Source organism: Doryrhamphus excisus, chromosome 8 (genome assembly GCF_030265055.1).
Source record: "Doryrhamphus excisus isolate RoL2022-K1 chromosome 8, RoL_Dexc_1.0, whole genome shotgun sequence".
Lineage (NCBI taxonomy): Eukaryota > Metazoa > Chordata > Actinopteri > Syngnathiformes > Syngnathidae > Doryrhamphus > Doryrhamphus excisus.
Window position 1 is genome coordinate 10,168,385 of NC_080473.1, and position 19,409 is coordinate 10,187,793.

Consider the following 19,409-nt stretch of genomic DNA (forward strand, 5'->3'; position numbering starts at 1 on the left):
AAGCAGCTGAATCAAAGTGATGTCGACAACATAGTCATTAGTGTACGTTAGCGCTTAGCTACGTTTAACCCACCTCTCTAATGACATGGCAACAAGCATGCGGACTTCATGGTGGGTATCTGCAAGGAGAGATGGAAGTATAGTGGACACTGAGCAGTCCTCCTGTCTGATATTCAATATAGCCCACTTGCAGTATGGGTCAGCCTGGCAAGGATGTTAAGAGAAAATCTTAAACACATCAAGGAACCTTATTGATGACATAAATTTTTAAATTTTTCTGCAGTTAAATAGTTGTTATGTATTCTATTGACTTACCTCTAACAATGCCACTAGACATCGCACTAAAGTGGCTCGCACAGTTGAAGTGCATTTTCCTGTTTGGCTCAGATAACTACAACACAGAACAGGAAATGATGGTATTATTGGTATTAACAGTTGTGGCTGTAGACAACATCCTAATGTAGTTCTTATGAACTCCACAAGATGAAGAAGTATCATGTAGCTGCTGTTGGTGTCAGATACAGTTTTGGTAAATAAATGAATGTGCCTACTATAACTAAAGCATTTACAGGAGCAAAATATGCCAAAATAAATAAACAAATGCTACAGACCAGAACCCTGACACCACTTGGAGTAGAGAGCCTTGCACGTGTTTCATCTCCATTTGCATGTGGTGTGTTCTCCCCAGGCTTCTGATAGAAGGTAATAAAGCCAGAAGAAGAGAAACACAGATCTCTTGGTCTTGGCGATACAGAGAACATAAGTCCCTGTAAAGACAGCACAACACATTAAGTGGCAAACATTATAAATGGTACTTAATATTATATATACACATTCTGAACAAAGAGTTTCCTACGCCAGAGGATGAAGCAGAGAGTCAAACTCCTCTGGGGTGAGGGAGTCCTCAGCGGAAAGCCTCTTCAACAGGACAAGATACTACAACGAGATCCAGATCTCATTTTGTTTATCCGCTTCTGGTGCACAAACATTTTAAAAATGTCCACAAGCTGATGCTACCCACCATGTTAAGATGCAGCGCTTTGCTCGGATCGATTTGTTCCAACAGCAGCAGGAGCCTGTGACGGACCTCTTGAGGTTTAAAAAGCTGGCCATGGATGGGCTGGATGGAGCTGCACTCGCACAAGAATTCCAAGATTCCGAGGAGAGCAAGATCTTGTGGGGACAAATGCTTGTCAGCTAACAGGCTTTTGGCACCTACAGAAAGACACAGGTATGGTTTGCGGCGGTTTTAAATGCATCTAATGACCACAATTTACTGTATTGGTGTGAAGTACAGTGTCAGGTTCAAACTCCTGTGACACTTAAAAAAAACACTTAAATACAGAAATACAGAAGAGACAGACAACAATATTCAAAGTTACTCGCAGCGAGGAGAGGGAAACCACATACCCAGTGACATGCCGCTCCACTCTGAATATGCAGTTTTCGGGGGTCCCTACTACATGGTTGCAGTTGCACGAGCTGTATTTGTTTGTCCATGTGTGTGTGTGTACATGTGAGAGTAATTACTTTTATTGTTTTATGAGTCCTTATCTTGGCACATTCTTGCAGGATTAACATGAACATCTGCAGGGTTGCTGTTGGCGCATCCAGGCACCTCCAGGACCTGGAGGTCGCTGATCAGGGTCACGGGAAGATTCCCTCTTCAGCACATTCAAACACTTTCTATTGTCTAAGCAAATGGATATAAGGGTGATAACTAACGCTATATTCATTCTATCTAGATTTTGTTCTAACATACAGATGGGTATAATAATGGATTAGTTCATAATATAGTTTATATTATGGAGGCTGAATTTTAGGGACTGTCACAAAGACCTCTGGACAGCATTAATATGCTTGATATGTCATTTAAACAGGAGCTCAGAACATTCAGAGTGTACTTTCAACACATGGCTGACATTAACAGCTGCTAATCTGTTTTTTTTTTTTAACTATTATTGTACCAAATTGTGGGTTTTCATTAGGGTCTGTTCTTACCTGGTGCACACGAGGCTTCGTTGTTGTCTCCACCCCTGGGTCTCTGAGTCCCACTGTGGGACTCTTCGTCACTTTCAAAAAGAGGAATGTCATCCCCTTGCTGTGTTCTGGTCATTTCCCACTCATTGTCTGTAGATTCGTCTTCATCCACAACAGAAGATTTCCGAGAAGCACTGCTTAGCTGAAGAAACAAGGACACTTCTGACTTTGTTTGCAGTCTCACACTATAAACTTTATTTATCATATTGACATGCATATGAGAAAAAAGGATGAAAAAATGGGTCATCTCACATTTGGGTTCTAGATATTTATAATGCAAACCAAAAGCTGGTGCAAAAGTGAGTCAGAGCTTTTCTACCAGTGACTTGAGAAGATGCAGTCGTAACACACAAATGGGTCAGGTAAGTTAGCAAACAACAGAGGAAGAAGTATGATGCTAATTTAAAGATAGTACTAACCAATGAAAAAACAGGACTTGAAAAAGAGGTGTGGTTTTATGTTCAGAGTCATCTTATATTTGATTCAATATGTTATGGTAGGTTGTCATTTACCAGCAGTTTGTAGATCTCCGCCAGTTCGCCGACAAGACTGGCCGGTAAAGTCATAATGAATAAGCGAGAGGAGATGGTGCAAACATTATCCTGTTGGAAAGGACAAGAAAACAAGTAATTAAAAAAAGTAATTAATAAGAAATTACAAAGAAATAAACACCTTGTTTTTTCTTGTGGTGGACAGTGTGCACAGCCTCATGATGGATCTCAGTGTCGTCATGGTTGATTCTTCACTCATCTTTACTTTCACACTAGAAAGATATCCACTCAACTCCTGGGCCAGCGTCTTAAAACAAGACATGGTAATGGTTTAATTTCATTTGAACATGCATCAGATTACAATTGAATGCATCACATAATCAGTTCACAGTTCCACATGTCCAAAAGGAGTAGGAAGAAGCAAAGCTCATTAAATCCTACCCCTCCATCTGGTACTTTTACAATCAGTAACTGTTACATTTGTTCACTTCCTGCTTTCCTAATATAGTTTAAGTTTTTTTTTAAAATTATTATTATTTTTTGTCACGTACCGAAGTACGAGGTGATATGACCATCCAATGACATAATGGGTACCATAGTAAGTGTCAATATAGTGATATATATAGCACATCATGACTGGTTCAAGACTCTTCATCCTTGTATTTAGCAAACATCAACTGCTTGTATTGTTTCTTGAATTGGCTCATCGTTGTGCATTGCTTGAGTTCCTTACTCAATCCATTCCATAGTTTGATTCCACATACTGAAATGCTATGGCTTTTTAACGTAGTCCTAGCATATAAGTGTTTCAAATTTAGTTCTTCCCTGAGTATAAGGGAGTATAAGTTGCATTTTTTGCGGGTAATTTATTTTACAAACTACTTAACAAATTTTTAGCCTTATGCATTATTTTAGCTGTTTGAAAATTAACTATATCAGCAAAGTATTTGTGTTTTTAGAAATAAGGAGTTAGTATGTTCTCTGTAGGCGGCATTATGAATTATCCTTACTGACCTTTTTTGCAGTACATTTAGTGATTTAGTGAAGATTGCTTTTATAGTTATTACCCCATATTTTGATAGTTAAATAACATAGACATAGTTAAATAACTAAAGGCGCAAAACAAGAGGAAATTATATTTTGTTATGTTTTATGTGTTTACCTTTGCTTTAGTAAACAGCTGTGACCGTCCTGCCTCCTCTTCAGTAATATAGCCTGATGAGACGTAACATGCTAGAACACCAGTCAGAAGACTGACACACCGCACCAGACACTCTGGAGGGGTGGATGGACTCTGTGGAAGGACAATGAGTGTGAATACTCCCATGAAGTCTGCATAGAGTGTGTTATAAATTAAATGTATTATTATTATTATAACCATAAAGTATGAGCTGGAGCTTTGAAACTCACACCAGGAATGTAGCAGTTGAGCATGTTGTCAGCCACACAAAGAAGAAACTGCTCCAACTTCTTCTGGAGGCTGGAGATGGCAGTGAAATGTCCATCTGACGATGTCCTTTCAGTCAGATTATAAGGTCCTCTCATTTGTGAAAACCGAGTGCTAAAGCTGAACTGCAAGTACAACTGTTCAATTTCCTCCAAGACATCTTTGCCACTGAGCAATGGCGACTCTTGAAAAACGGACCTAAAAAAAAAAGTAAAAAGTGGAATTCTATTAACTTTATGCAGTTGTTATGCAAGACTAGAATTTGTCAACTCACCTCTCTACACCCTCAGAACCCAGGAGAAAGTTCAGGCCAGCCCGTGTGTCTTTCAAGGTCAACGAGACCAGGATGTTTGCAATTATATTGTAAGGAAAATCACTGCAAGAAGCACAAAATGAAATCAAACGCACTGCATATGAAGACAGAACCATCGCAAGAGAGGGAAACTTAAGCGACCTGCAAATGATGGGATGAGGTCTGGAGCTATCCTCCAACTCGTCACTTTGATCAGTCATCAATAACCAGCTCATGAGGGTTTCCTTCAGGTTTGGAGAGCCTGATCCTTCAGTGATGCCCATCTGTTCCCAAGTTGGACTTTTGGGGACTGGCCATTTTAGCAGGACCTGGGCCAGACAAATCACAGAGCTCCTACAAAATAAAAAAAAAAAAACATAAAGGGACAGGCGGAATAGAGCATGGATTCATGGACAAATTTAGCAGAGACTCACTGGGATGGTTTGCATCCTGCTCCAGAGAAGAGCTTCCAGAACTCTCTATCCATACTGACCAGTCCACCTTGAACAATGGAGTTCAGGAGGTCCAGGCTGAAAGATTCTAGCTGAGGTGAGCTGACACCACGCAGTGCCAGAGGCCACACCCGACTCCATAGTCTGTCCAGTTCTAGTTTGTGAATTTGGATCTTTTCTGGCAAATGGGCCTGACATCGAGCCACCTCTCGTAAACAGCGCAGTACATACGGTCCCCTTTCTCCTCTTCGTTGCTCCGCTAGAAGCTGGTACAACACTGACAGCAGTGGGACCATCTCTCGGCTGGGCACCACGGATGGGTATTTTGAGATGAGCGTTGCGGTTATCTGCAGCCTGAGAAGTAAAAAAAAAATAGAAGCTTTGTTTCTTTTGGCAATGGTAATGGTTTAATTTCAATTGATTACAATTGAGTGCATCACATAATCAGTTCACAGTTAAAAGGAGTAGGAAGAAGCAAAGCTTATTAAATCCTACCCCTCCATCTGGTACTTTTACAATCAGTAACTGTTACATTTGTTCACTTCCTGCTTTCCATAATACAGTTTAAGATTTTTTTTTTTTAAATAATGTACCTCGTACCGAAGTACGAGGTGATATGACCATACAATGACATAATGGATACCATAGTAAGTGTCAATACAGTGATATATATAGCACATCATGACTGGTTCAAGACTCTTCATCCTTGTATTTAGCAAACATCAACTGCTTGTATTGTTTCTTGAATTGGCTCATCGTTGTGCATTGTTTGAGTTCTCGGGCTCCCTCTCCGGAGTCGAACCCTGATTCCCCGTAACCCGTCGTCACCATGGTAGTCACGGACGCTGCCATCAAAAGTTGATAGGACAGACATTCGAATGAGATGTCGTCGCCGCCGCGGGGGACCGGCGATCGGCACCAGGTTATCTAGAGTCACCAAAGCGGCCGGGGGGCCCTCTACTCCACGAGATCCAACTACGAGCTTTTTAACTGCAGCAACTTTAAGATACGCTATTGGAGCTGGCATTACCGTGGCTGCTGGCACCAGACTTGCCCTCCAATGGATCCTCAAATCCTTTAAAGGATTTAAAGTGTACTCATTCCAATTACAGGGCCTCGAAAGAGTCCTGTATTGTCATTTTTTGTTATTTTTTCTATAATAAAACATGTATAGCAATTGTATCTGGGCCACCTGGTGGGAGACTTTGTGTTAAGAGAAGATAGGTATTTATACAAATCATGTTGGTAGCAGGTAAAAAAGCCATTACTAAAAAATGGCTTAATCCAAGACCCCCAGTACTGGAGGACCGGCTTTGTGTGATGAATATAATACATGACATGGAACTATTGACAACATAGATTGAGGACTGAAGAAGAGTGGAGAAAAATGGGTGAAATGGACACTGTTCATCGACAAAAATCAAGGAAATGACTCGAATTGCACCATGACAGGGAATGTAGGATAACCAAATTGTGTGCTGTGTATGTCCAGTGCCCCCCTTTTTGTTTTGAGTGTGTTTGTATTGCTGTTGACGTTTTGTTTAAAAAATAAATAAATAAAAATAAAGTAAAGGTCGGCACGGCGGTCTAGTGGTTAGCGCGCAGACCTCACAGCTGGGAGACCAGGGTTCAATTCCACCCTCGGGCATCTCTGTGTGGAGTTTGCATGTTCTCCCCGTGCATACGTGGGTTTTCTCCGGGTACTCCGGTTTCCTCCCACATTCCAAAAACATGCTAGGTTATTTAGCAACTCCAAATTGCCCATAGGTATGAATGTGAGTGTGAATGGTTGTTTGTCTACATGTGCCCTGTGATTGGCTGGCCACCAGTCCAGGGTGTACCCCGCCTCTCGCCCAAAGACAGCTGGGATAGGCTCCAGCACCCCTGCAACCCTTGTGAGTAAAAAGCGGTAGAAAATGAATGAATGAATGAAAAATAAAGTATTAAAACATACCATGGGATGATATCAAAGTCGCTACGTTGATGCTGCAGGTGGTCCAACAGGACCTCCCAGCTGAGTTCAATCCGTCGTCGCTTACTCGGTGTTCCACAACCGGAACTACCCGACTGGGTAGAGCTGAAGGAGGCCTGTGTTACCTCTGATAGCTGTGAGTCACTGTCTGTACTAAAAAGCTGTAGCAAATGCAAGAAATAATTATATATTATATAATTGTGGAATATTTCATTTGAACTGTAGTTGACATAATCTTTTTACCTGGTGACAAATATCAGCTGTGAGCTTGATGACACTTGCTTTAACGCCAACGTGCCTCGTACCAGTGACGTACTTCCCTCTGCTACCAATATGACTGATTTCTCCAACTAATGCTTCATGAAGACTGTATAGCAAACTACGCCACCTGTTCCAGTCTTCAGCATGAGCACCTGAGAAAAGAAGACATTACAGTCTATAATGTATCATGAAAGAGCATGAAATTGCAATACCACAAATTGTCGTAAAATAAGTTAATCTAATAACCTGTTTCCTGGGTCTTTGCTCCTTCAGGATGGTGGATGCAAACCTGCAGGGTAAAGAATTCGACAATCTCCTCTTTTAGAGCAGTACTGGGCCTCATGTTGGCCCAGACTTGGAGTATTGAAGGCAGAAGTTCCTCCCCCAGTTGGCACACCCTTCTTCTGTAGTTCATTGCCACAGCTCTCAAGAAGGTGTTGAGCGCTGAGACGAGGTGCTCCAAAACCATCAAGTGTTTCTCTTGCCTGATGATAATAGGAAAGAAGATGCATTTTTATACCATAACCTATATCTTCTTATAGTTGCTCAGAAATTGACCGACATCTATCGTTCGTTGAATGATAGAGAGCATAATGCAATATCGTAATTTAAATTATTATGAAATATATTGTCCGGAATATGACATGAGCCCCATTTTCAGGACACGTTTTTGGTAAAATGTAAAAAGAAATATTATATTATAATAAATTACATAATACAAATCAAACTTTCTTCTCATATAAACTTCTCATAATATAATGAAGTTATATTTTTACTTTATTCTGCTAATATGGCAACATTTACCCCCAAATTTTCAAAAAATGTAAACTTTTTTTATTTCTCATATTACGACTTTAAAAAACGAATGTATAATGATAAAATGTAATATGTATTTTGTTCATGTTAATTTTCTTCTCATAATATTTTGATTGTATTCCTATAACTTTTTGTTCATATTATGACGTATCCTCATGAAATTATGACTTTTCTAATATTTGGATTTATTGCAAAAATTCAATAAAAACATTTCTGAAAAAAAAGAATGTCACATTCTGTGTGACTCTATAAGAACGCTACATTCCCAAGTTCCGAAAGTAAAAAATAAAAACAATAACACGAGACTCTCCCAGTACTAAATGGTGTATGGTATGTCTTAATTGCTATTATTATGTCTACTATAATGGGCAATACGAGTGTAAAGGTGACTCTAGGGGTGTTATTTCATGTTCAAAGGACTCTAATAGGCTTAAAATATATTTAGAAGATTGTAAACAGTTTTTCTGTGCTCTAACTACAAAAATATTCCATTTATAAATAAGGAATCCTACTTCACGGCAGGGTATGGAACCAATCTACAGTGACTGTATGATTAAGTTTACATCTCACAGCAACAACATTGATAAAAACCATCAGTGAATCATAAAGACATTAACATATACAAACTGTGCCCTTTTTGTTGTACATTTTACCTCTACCATCATGTACTGCATTTAGAAATTATTACCAACTTATGGTGATGTTATGGTTTGTGTTGTTTTATTATTTTCTGAGAAAAAAATAAATATCTTTGGTGCAAAAATAAACAAATTTGCGCATTTGTGAATGCCGACTCGTAAATGTGTGGGGCTGCACAGTATCCATCTATACATTTTCCCAAAAGCAGGTATTTTAGGGGTGGTATTCATTTAAGTGCAGAAACTTAATTGTCATTTAACATACATGAATACAGTATAATGGTGCTTAACCTGGAATTGAGCAATGCCTTGGAGAAGAAGCTGAACAGGGTGTTGTTGAATCCATCAGTTTGCATACAACAACCCTGCACGACCGTGTCAATTACCCGGCTTACCAGAACTCGGTTAATAGATTCGGATGGGGAATTGAACATGCCACAGTACACATCCAAAAGACCTGGGGGGGGGAATATAACAGGCTCAAATAACAAGTACCAACATAATTAGTTATAAAAACAAATGAAAGTAAACAATTGTCATTAAATGTCCTACTAACTGTGCCACTGTTGTGGAGTGATGTCACACCAGTACTTGCGGACAGACAGGATTTCTTTTAAGAGGAGATTGCTGTAGTCTTTCCCGTAGGCTGCACAGGTGTATGAATTCTGGAGTACCTCAATGACATGCTTCAGCAGCTCACTGCATTTTAGACGAGGTCCACCTGCACACAATACATTACCAACTACATATTTGCAACAACTGTAAACAAAATGCATGCAGTGTGTTTTACATAAAGAGGCAACCTACTACCGGTCTTTTGTGTGTGCTTACGTTTGTTTGCATAGTGTATGAAAAATCTGATCAAACTGCTAATTTCAGCCATCTTCCTCTGACGAAGGGCCAGTGCGGTTGCTCTGACCACACTTGATTTACTTGACTTCATGCTTTCTGTCTCCCGTTGGACGTAGCGCTGTAGAAACCTTACATAGCAAAATTGATCATTTGTTACTTGCAGTACGTATAGTAAATAGATTCTTGTTCATGTACTGGACAAAACAACAACATTCTTGCAACACAGAAATGGAGTACCTAAAAACAGCATCCCATGTGAGGTGTTTGGAGCCTTTTGTTTTAGGTCCTGAGTTGCGATCAAGCTCCTGCACGATCTCTGGAGACCGTATGAGTTGTCGGAAGCGTTCGGCTTCTTTCTGAAGGCATACACAATAAAACACATCATGAAAGTCAAAGAAATAATAGTTGAACTACAGAATAAAAGCAGGTATAATACAGTGTGATGATGATCAGGTCTAATTACCTTTCTCTCTGTAACTTTGTCATTCTCTAGACCCCTGCAGCACACCAACAAATCATGAAGAGCCAGGCTCATAGTGCCTCCAAGTTGGACAATACTGTAAACATATAATGTACATAATGAGGTTTATTTGGAGTTATACAAAAGTTACTCCATATACTGTAAAGGTCATTCCTAAAAAAAAACACACAGGATTGTCACTACTGTAGTCAGTTACTATTAAATCGCCTGTTTACTTGGCTGTCGGTTTAATAACAATATGCTAGATATCGACCCGTGCAACACAAAACCACATTGAATTGAATTACAAACATGCTAAGGTGATACTGTTGGCTTACCTTTATTCGACAAAGTGACACCTTTTAATGAGCAGTCCCACATTAAGGTGCAGATGTTAGCTGATGTGCTACATGCACGCGCATTGCGCTTTTCACAACTTTGTCATCTTCTCATGCGTTTACGCAGTAAAATGAAACAGGAACTTCCCGCCTCAGTTGTCACTGCGAATATACGTCACGTCCGGGTACAAAAACGCTATTGAAAAATGTTGAGGTATATAAGCGATAAAACAATAGCAAATCCCAAATGTCCTTTAAATATTCATTTTTTGATTAATTACTAACAATTTTGAAAGTTGAGCAAAAAAACATGTAGTGTTGGTTTCTCTTTAGGAAAGAAACCACAATTCCCATAATTCCATTCGACAGGACCAGCGACTTCTGGGTCATACGTGCTTGTTGAGTAGAGTTCCCCGCCTTTTGAATACAACCCCTTCATAACAATACAACCGAAGTCTTGTAGATTGACATTCTAAAGCGTATTTATCAGTGAATATGTTGCTGGACTATTGTTGGCTATCTATATTTTAAAAGAAACAGTTGACAGTCATGTTGCTGCCATCAGACGTAGCTCGTCTGGTTCTGGGTGAGTGTTCCGACCAAGCGAAAGTTGTAGCTGTAGCATTAGCCAACAGAATTATATTCACTCGTCGACTAAAGAAATGTTGATTGCAGCGAATGTGTTAATTTATGTCTAACGTCATATTTATTTGTTAATATAACGTTCTCCGCCACCAGGCTACCTTCAGGAGGAAGGTCTGTCCGATACAAGCCTAGCGTTTATCCAGGAGAGCCCAAACCTAAAAGAATATGCAGAACATACAATGGGAGATGGGGCTGTACCTGCTTGTGTTTTTGTAAGTTGCAATGATTAATTCGATGAAAATCACCTGTAATGAAATGACATATAGATTATATGATGTCTGTCATTTCTCTTTCCCTGAAGTCTATTTTTGGAAAGGGACTAACTACCATATTAAATGAGTATATGGCTGCCAAAACAAAAGGTGAACGCAACACTTCCAAATAGTCCATTTACTGTAAGCAAATGTCTCATGTTTAGTATTTTTTCCACCTGTTCAATAGAGACGTGCAGTGAAGTACCTGCTGTGATGACATCATTGTGGAAAAAGCTGGATTTCACACTCAAACAAATAAAGTAAGTAATCATTATTATCAAGAAATCATTATTATCTTGATATTAACACATTGTGTTGTGATTATCATCTCAGGTCCTTGCAGAGTTCTCCAGCAGTATCAGCAAGCCAGAGGGGTAAGTTATGTATATTTACAGTGAAACTTTTGTGAAACAAAATCACTGTTATGATGTTGATTGGCCTTTGATTTTATTGAATTTTTATATGACTGTAAATTACATTTATGGTCCCAAAAATGGGTTGTGCTACAAATATTTGCTAACATACATCCTCAACATTTTATAATCTTTTGACAGAAATCAACGACTTCTTTGCAATTATTTGCTAAGCGTTCACAGGAGACCCCAAATGGCATTTGCAGACATAAACTATATTTGTCCCTTACAGCACGTTCCCGTGTTGGACTGGCAAACCTGGCGAGACAGCGTGTATTGAGCATGACTTCAGGAAGCAGTGTGGTCTGCTCCTCCATCTCTGAAACAACCTTAGTCAACAGCCCTGCACTCGTCTCGCCGTGTATTCCCAGCCATTCCACACCTTTGAGCTACTCTGCTCCTCAAATCAGAGCACCTTCAGTCAGCGCCCCACCCAACCAGTTCCACGATGGCAGCCGATCACTCAATACACAGAGTGAGTGTCTTTCTACAGATGTGTATATAGTTTTATTTTTTGCAAAGTCTGTAGTGTCTTAATTTAGTTATTTAGCAGCAATTCATTATTTATATTCAAATACCATATGATGCACCAAGCTAAAACATGAAATTGACTGTGCTTGGGACATTTCAGGAGATACACCAGTACAGATAATAGTTACAGAACAGCGACTAAATCCAGGACCCATGTCCCCAGGGCGACGGAAATGGTAAGAACTGGTTTTATCTGCACACAAACAAACTATCAACATATTGCTTGTAGAGTTGCCCTTTGTCACAGGGAGGTGCAATTAGCAATAGCTTTATTGAACAAAACTGGTTCCTGTCAGCCACAGGGATGAGCAAGAAGAGAGCTGGCAGAATAAGAGAAAAATGTAGCCAACACATAAGTTCAGGGTCGCTACATTATATAACCATTGAAACAAAGTTTCACCTATAGAGTTACTATTTAAATCCAGCCAGGAGAATGAAGACTCTCTTGTTTGCATAGATACGCTCACATCACTGTGATGACACAGGCAATAGCACAGGTAAGAAAGCAACGCAGTGGACTACAATGTAGCCAAATATCCCACTTTTATGCACAAAATTAAACCTGTTACATTCTCCTTCATTGGCTAAGACCTTAATGTAGAAAAACACTTAAGTGCAGAATATTGTATATTTTTAGATTTAGTATTATTGCTATTGTGAAATACCTAAGACCTTTTAAAATTAGTTTGCTTTATCTTTACTCCAATGTTCCATGATTGTCAGACAGCCCAAACATGTAGAAAAACACTTGTATTTAGAAACAATACAAGCAGTTGATGTTTGCTAAATACAAGGATGAAGAGTCTTGAACCAGTCATGATGTGCTATATATATCACTATATTGACACTTACTATGTTAACCATTATGTCATTGTATGGTCATAACACCTCGTATTTCGGTACGTGAAAAAACAAAATAAAAATAAACTATATTAGGAAAGCAGGAAGTGAACAAATGTAAGAGTTACTGATTGTAAAAGTACCAGATGGAGGGGTAGGATTTAATAAGCTTTGCTTCTTACTACTCCTTTTGGACATGTGGAACTGTGAACTGATTATGGGAAGAAGTGAACAATATCGTATATTTTTAGATTATTTAGTATTATTGCTATTGTGAAATACTAACCTTTATTTTGCCCCCCCCCCCCCCCCCCCCACCCCCAGGGACACTCCTAGAAAAAGGAGCAGTGGTGTGGGAGGCTCCAGTGGTTCTGCCAAGTCCAGTGTGCCTGCCAGCAATGTCACTGCTGAACCACAAGCCGAGGAAGCCGTCGATGAGAACTTCCCTGTAAGAAATGCTCTTGTCTAATTATAATATATTACATTTATTCATCCAACTTCACATCAAATGTGCATGTCCACAGCAACTAGTGATACAAAATGCACGTGACAAGATATTGGGAGACCGATCGTTACAAGAAAAGCTTGCTGAGAACATTAACAAAATTCTTGCAAAGTAAGTGTTACTATTGTTGCAGTTTGGGATTTTTTTTGAATATGTTTTTTTCTGTGACAGTGTAATTAATGACTTTTTTTGTGTGTACTCCCTTTAAACTGTAGCGAGCCAACACCCCAAACACCAAAGGCCCCATCAAGTTCGGTGGAAGACGACCAGTCGATCGATGAAATTCTTGGATTGCAGGTGCTGAATTACCTGAATATTATTTATATTTTGTCATTCTTTATTTGTGATTATATTAATGCTATCCGTTTTGTTCTTTAATACAGGGAGAAATACATATGAGTGATGATGCAATCCACGACATTTTGGAGCAAACAGAATCTGACCCTGCTTTTCAAGCCCTGTTTGACCTCTTTGACTATAGTAACTATGATTTTTTTTTTTAAGTGTTTTTATTTAGTCATGGATAATAATATACAATAACCATACTGTTTTTTTTTCATTTGTAGATAAAAGCAGAACTGATGGAGAACCAGAAGATGTAGATATGAGCAATGCCCCAGAGGAGAATGATACAGCTGGACCACCTCCGTCCACAGTTGGACAACTACCGGGTAATACCGGTCCGGGTAGGTTTGAAACTGAATTCAGTGCATCTAAAACAAAACCACTGGTATAGACTGAAATGATTTTTTCATGTTATTAAACAGATACCACGGAGCAAGAAACCTCATTTTTAACACCGGTAACATTGAAGAACAAAGCTGTGCAAGAACGCAAAACTAGAAAACCGCCGACTCTCATGAAGAAGACTGTGCTCGGCTCCAGCAGCAGGTCATCCCGACTCGAAAACAGCTCTGCGAGACTGCTAATTACTCACGAAGAGCATTGTGACGACTTCTCGTCTACCCTGAGTGAAAACAGAAAAGAAAAAGCTTCAACATTTCCTCACACGTTTACTCCATCACCATTGGATATTGATACATCTTTAACTGTTTTCGAGAATACAGCCTCTGTAGGGGTACAGGACAGCTTACCCACCTTGGCACCAATTATTGACTCGACTGCGATCCCTGCATCAAGAGCCAGCGCTACAGTGGCACCAGTAATTTATGTGGACAATCAAAGCAAACAAGCACAAGGATCTCCACCTCAGTCTGCCGCAGCTCTGTCATCTTCACTGAGTAATCAGCCTACGTTTTTGTTGTCTCCTGCACAACAAAACTTGAGTGCTGACGTGCCTCCCACATCAGTCCCAAGCAGTGGTGAAAACACACAACCTCTGACTCTCTTAGTAACTCCTCAGTCTTCCACAGATGCTAACACCGCTGCATCAGTAACGTGTTCCACAGGTACATTATCCACAATGTCAAAATCTGGTATACCAGATACTGCTGCATCCAGTTTTGTGAGCAGCGATATCGATACTTCTAGCAAAGTTTCAACTGATTCCAATAACATAGTTTCTCTGAAGATTATCATCAGCGATAACCCGGATGAGGAGTCTTCAAGTGATAAAGCTCTGAATCAAGCTATTTCCAATATTCCTACAGAGAAGATACCCACAATCTACCTTTCCTCTCCGGCCAAATCTCCTCGAGGATCCGGCACACCAAGAGGCATAAATTTGGACGAAACAGCACTTGCGGTGTGTGGCTTACAAAGCTCGGAAGCTTTAGCTAATTCGCCCTGTAAAGCCGGAGCACTACTTCCGTCTCATCAATTAGCGGCGACTACTCAAGCTCAGCAAAGCTATATTATTCAGCTACCATTGGACACTGCTAACCCTGCCCTCCAAGGAAACACTACTAGCTATTTACTCATGACTGAATCACTGACAGCAGATGCTGCGGCCAGACAGTCGCAAGCGCCTACAGTTTTCTCAAAAGGACCACTTATGCCCAAAACTAACCAGTATAGTGTGACTGCAGCAACTCCGCCACAAGGTTTTGTCACTGGTAAGAAACACAATGTGCTCTGCTTGTCTGGATTCGCCCTGGTATTAATATAAAAACAATTTTTTTCACAGGGTCAGCACTCATCCTACCATCTCCTGTTAAACCCATGATGCTCCCTATGACTATTATGGGACAGAATGGTATTGGAAAGGTCCAAATGATGGCCAATCAGGTAACACGATTTTATACATCCCTGATTATCAGTTGTCAACTTATCTATTTTCTATTAAATGGTACTGATGAGGAGTTTTGTTTTTCAGCTTGTCGGAATACCAACCTCTGTGCCAATGCAGCAAACTGCAACCGTCGAGCCCAATGCCTCAACAGTTACAGTCAAACAGTCCGCAAATGGTGGTAAGTGTTTGCAGTCTTTCCTGTTAGCCACATAAGTGATACAGTAAACCTCGGATATATCGGATTCAGTTGTTCCCACTGGTTTTGTCCGATATAAGCGAAATCCGTTATATGCGTATACCGGAAAATGTCCGTTTTACGCATATATTGGATTTATATCCGGTATATGCGTAAATCGGATTTTATCCGTTTTAAAAAGGCACTTCCTTGACTATGTTTCCAATGTACCTGGACGCGCAGGCAACGCTGCAAACGCTGCAAATGACGTCGTATAGTGGCCTGTCACGATTCGGCGAATCGGAGCACCACGATGCGGCCATCCGATATATGCAAGGGAAATTTAATGGAAATGCATTGGAACGGGACTGGAGATTTTGTTTATAAAAAATCGATATATGCAATGAATTTTTATTGGAAATGCATTACAGTAAAATTGGTTCTTTTTTATCTGTCCGTTGTGAGCGAATTTCCGATATATCCGAGGTTTACTGTAGTAACGGAGCATGAATGGAAGCTAGCGGGGTTAGCTTGTTTTAGCAGAGCATGGTCGTAATCACAACACATTATCCTCATGAAAAAACTGAGCTGTCAACAAAATGATTTTGTCATCGTTGACAAAGAACACAAATATATTTTTGTAAGTTGTTACTGGAATCACAACAGGCAGATTATGTACACCAAGCTAAAAGCTACATTGTGACCCAATTTCATCTGTTATCCATCATCTTTCATTATCATCAGTCATATATATATATATAACACTGTTGCATTTTAGCAATTAAAATGTGTTTTAAAAGTGTGTGAGGCATATTTAAGACAGACAGGGGAGGGCTCTAGATCTGAATCTAATAATTGGGCTTACTGTACTGTAGTTGGAAAAACAGCATATGTGTGCTCATTGCTCTAATATCACTTCTGTTAATTCTAGATACTTTGCACAATACGGTGGGACAGAACCTGCAGAATGAGATGAAGGATGCCACTGCCAGTCATAAGAGAATTTTATGTTTTGAGTCGCCGACGGACGTTCAACCACCAACTTCAAACCCAGGAACAAAGACCACCACACCTTCAATTTCAAACACACTGACTTCACAAAATACCACTCATACTCAGAAAGGCCATTCTCCTGCAGCCCCTCGAACGAGGCCTGCTATCCTGGGTGGCAATAAGCCCAAACGGAAGGTGGAGACCATCAGGTGTTCAGGAGATCACCAAGCTAGCGGGAACTTGGTTATGCCTATATTTCCACAACGTCAAGAGAACAATGTCAAAAAGAACTCAACAATCCTCAATCAAGAAAGTCAAACTACAAGTGGAAACGGGGTTGGTTTGTCACAGCCTGATTCTGTGAAAAATTCAGAACCAGGATGTAGATCCAAACCTATAGCTGGAAGATATAGCCTTAATAAGGATGGAGACCAAATTAAGGATTCTGGTACCTCTAAATCATTGTCGTCTGTTTCTGAACTACAGTGTATAATCAGTAAAGAAACAGAGGAAAGCAGCAGGAAAGAGCCTGAAGAAGAACATATCGAGAAGAAGACTCTTCCTCAGGACAAACCAAAAGTGACGGCCAACAAGGAAAATGAAGTTATCGGTACGTCACAAGAGCATCTGTCAACACCTTCTTCTTCAGGAACATCAGAGTTAGGTCCTCCGGCTATTACACCATCCAAGTCTGCCAAAATTCCCTCAAAGACAAAGTCTTTGGCCAAACAGGCGGCTGAGATGCTGCAGAACATTCAGGGGCTCAGCTCTCCTCACAGACCAGGTAAGAAGTCTGCCACCAGCATCCCAGACCTCACTGGTCTCCGAACCCAAGGGACCGGTAATAACCAGGAAGAGTCTATTGATTGTCCGAGGACTCCTTTGCAACAGAAAAAGGGTAAAGATACAGAGGGGACACCTAAGAACGTTCTTCCCCATAACACCCCAGATGTCCCCACATGCAGCCCAGCCAGTGAGGCCGGGAGTGAAAACAGCATCAATATGGCCGCTCACACGCTCATGATCCTGTCGCGTGCCGCTATTGCTAGAACTGGCACTCCACTCAAAGACAGTTTGCGTCAGGAGGAAGCGGGAGAGAAGTCTCCCCCTAGTTTGAAGAATTCAAAGAAGCGCAAACAGTCGCCTTCTACTGCCAGCCCCCCAGTGAAGAAAGCAACAAAACAATCTCCTGATAAAAAGAAAGACCGGGTAAGACTACATCTTTTTTGTTATATCAACACTTTTCATTATTTTCTTTTCATTCTTTCATAAATTTAAAGTTGAATTTTGCCTAAACCTGGACGTGAGTCATTGATTTTTAAGCAGGCTCCGAGATCACACATGTCACTAAAACCAAGTGACCACAAATGACTAAGACCACACCAAAGGATTCTGGCTGTTCTGAGCAAGATGCTGACTTACTGAATTAAAGAACCCCAAAAAAAGACCAGAACAATAAATAAACTTCAGTTGTTATATTTGTGGACATGGTTATACTTTTGGTGCTAGTGGTCAGCCAAATTTAACTATACCACATGGTGACACTACTACAGTGGTTTTATGATATATATATATATATATATATTTTATCACATCTACAATTGGTCATTGTGTTATTCTGTGTTTTAATTGAGTGATCCTTAATGGTCAAGAAATGCATACACTTGACTGATTGATTGATTGATTTTCTCAGCTAATTCTGTCTCCCATTTGAATTTCGCAGCAAAGAAAAAAACTCATAAATTGCTTCCCCCATGACTTGGATGTGGACAAGTTCCTTTCTTCACTTCACTACGATGAATGAAAGTGGACTTGGGCTGTTGTGTCATGATGACCTCCTTGGGTTACTTTCCCGGAATAGAACGAGCCATCTGCTGACCCTGTACCCATGGCCAATTTTCATAACAAGACCTCAGACCTTGTAACATGCAAAAAACCTGCTTGGACTAATGAGATTTTCATTTGATCAATTAGTTTACAGCGTGAATGATTAGATGTTGCAACATTCAAGCAAACATGTCACTTTTTTCTGCCCTTCTGCTCCTGTATAATTATAATATAATTAAGATTTAAATGTTAATTATTATGATCAGTGGCTAGTTCCGCTGTAGACTGCATATTCTTAGGGTTTGTGGGTCAGCATTTCTTTTGGTCAATATTTGACTCCAGGTTGTTTAAACCAGCTATACAAACTCTGCTATACATATTGGTATGTAAAAGAAAAAACAAACGTTTTGTAATACAGTACGTCTGTGTCAATAAATGTAGCCTATGTTTAAAGATGTATTGAGTGTTTTTTTTTCATGTTAGCAAATGAAGTATTTAATGTCTAGTACTGTATTAAATGCGCATTAAAACTGGCATCCATTGCTCATTGACTACATTATACAGACACTGAAGAGGTACGAGACACGCAAACCTAAATACTGGAACTTTAATCTGCTGACACTATCTACCGGCGTATTAAAGCAACTTTAAATTTTCCCTTTACCTGCAATATTTAGTATAGGTTCTAAAATATTAACATAAAAAATGTAATTGCACCATGTTGTATGGTATTTAGTACAGTATGTGTTCTGTCGTCAAATTTGGCAACCGGCGTTTGGATCGTAACACTTAGCTGGAGGAACTACGACTTGTTCATGTCATTTTCACAATAAAAGTACACAATTGAAAAAGACTACGCATTAGTTAAAGTTAAGCTATATCAGTTGGACGAATGTGTTTGTTTAAATTTCAGCTATTAAAATCTACTATCTGGCGCAATTAACACACTGAATACTGTTTACTACTTTCTTGTATG

At 39.8% G+C, this 19,409-nt stretch overlaps 2 protein-coding genes across 4 annotated transcripts in view; one reads left to right on the top strand and one right to left on the bottom strand.

Moving 5' to 3' along the window:
- The window catches only part of atm (ATM serine/threonine kinase), a 33,721-nt gene extending 23,493 nt beyond the window's left edge, over positions 1–10,228 (bottom strand). For 2 of the 3 annotated variants that reach the window (XM_058079724.1, XM_058079725.1), the window contains exons 1-22: positions 10,060–10,228; positions 9,725–9,818; positions 9,499–9,617; positions 9,241–9,389; positions 8,966–9,130; positions 8,701–8,866; positions 7,202–7,440; positions 6,938–7,107; positions 6,677–6,855; positions 4,705–5,076; positions 4,433–4,624; positions 4,253–4,354; positions 3,942–4,176; positions 3,694–3,825; positions 2,713–2,838; positions 2,553–2,642; positions 2,002–2,182; positions 1,022–1,215; positions 857–936; positions 612–767; positions 316–391; positions 74–204 (exon numbers count right to left, since the gene is read on the bottom strand). In XM_058079724.1, coding sequence (XP_057935707.1) covers positions 74–204; positions 316–391; positions 612–767; positions 857–936; positions 1,022–1,215; positions 2,002–2,182; positions 2,553–2,642; positions 2,713–2,838; positions 3,694–3,825; positions 3,942–4,176; positions 4,253–4,354; positions 4,433–4,624; positions 4,705–5,076; positions 6,677–6,855; positions 6,938–7,107; positions 7,202–7,440; positions 8,701–8,866; positions 8,966–9,130; positions 9,241–9,389; positions 9,499–9,617; positions 9,725–9,796 — 3,326 coding nt within the window. In that variant the 5' untranslated portion in view covers positions 9,797–9,818; positions 10,060–10,228. Of the gene's footprint in view, positions 1–73; positions 205–315; positions 392–611; positions 768–856; positions 937–1,021; positions 1,216–1,528; positions 1,694–2,001; positions 2,183–2,552; positions 2,643–2,712; positions 2,839–3,693; positions 3,826–3,941; positions 4,177–4,252; positions 4,355–4,432; positions 4,625–4,704; positions 5,077–6,676; positions 6,856–6,937; positions 7,108–7,201; positions 7,441–8,700; positions 8,867–8,965; positions 9,131–9,240; positions 9,390–9,498; positions 9,618–9,724; positions 9,819–10,059 lie in introns of those variants that run through there. The other variant, XM_058079726.1, reaches the window with a different exon arrangement.
- Positions 10,229–10,409: 181 nt separating this feature from the next.
- On the top strand, positions 10,410–18,888 carry npat (nuclear protein, ataxia-telangiectasia locus). The gene is made up of 17 exons (XM_058079727.1): positions 10,410–10,645; positions 10,798–10,916; positions 11,006–11,066; positions 11,146–11,218; positions 11,292–11,332; positions 11,604–11,846; positions 12,003–12,078; positions 13,067–13,190; positions 13,267–13,358; positions 13,463–13,544; positions 13,631–13,727; positions 13,814–13,933; positions 14,015–15,262; positions 15,334–15,434; positions 15,523–15,616; positions 16,545–17,815; positions 18,330–18,888. The coding sequence occupies exons 1-17, from the start codon at positions 10,609–10,611 to the stop codon at positions 18,408–18,410; spliced, it is 3,960 nt and encodes a 1,319-aa protein (XP_057935710.1). The 5' UTR covers positions 10,410–10,608; the 3' UTR covers positions 18,411–18,888.
- Positions 18,889–19,409: the final 521 nt, after the last annotated feature.

Coding starts and splice junctions, on each gene's coding strand:
- npat (XM_058079727.1), top strand. CDS start 10,609: ATGTTGCTGCCATCAGACGTAGCTCGTCTGGTTCTGG. Junction 11,847..12,002: donor CCGATCACTCAATACACAGA/GTGAGTGTCTTT, acceptor GGGACATTTCAG/GAGATACACCAGTACAGATA. Junction 15,435..15,522: donor TCCAAATGATGGCCAATCAG/GTAACACGATTT, acceptor TTTGTTTTTCAG/CTTGTCGGAATACCAACCTC.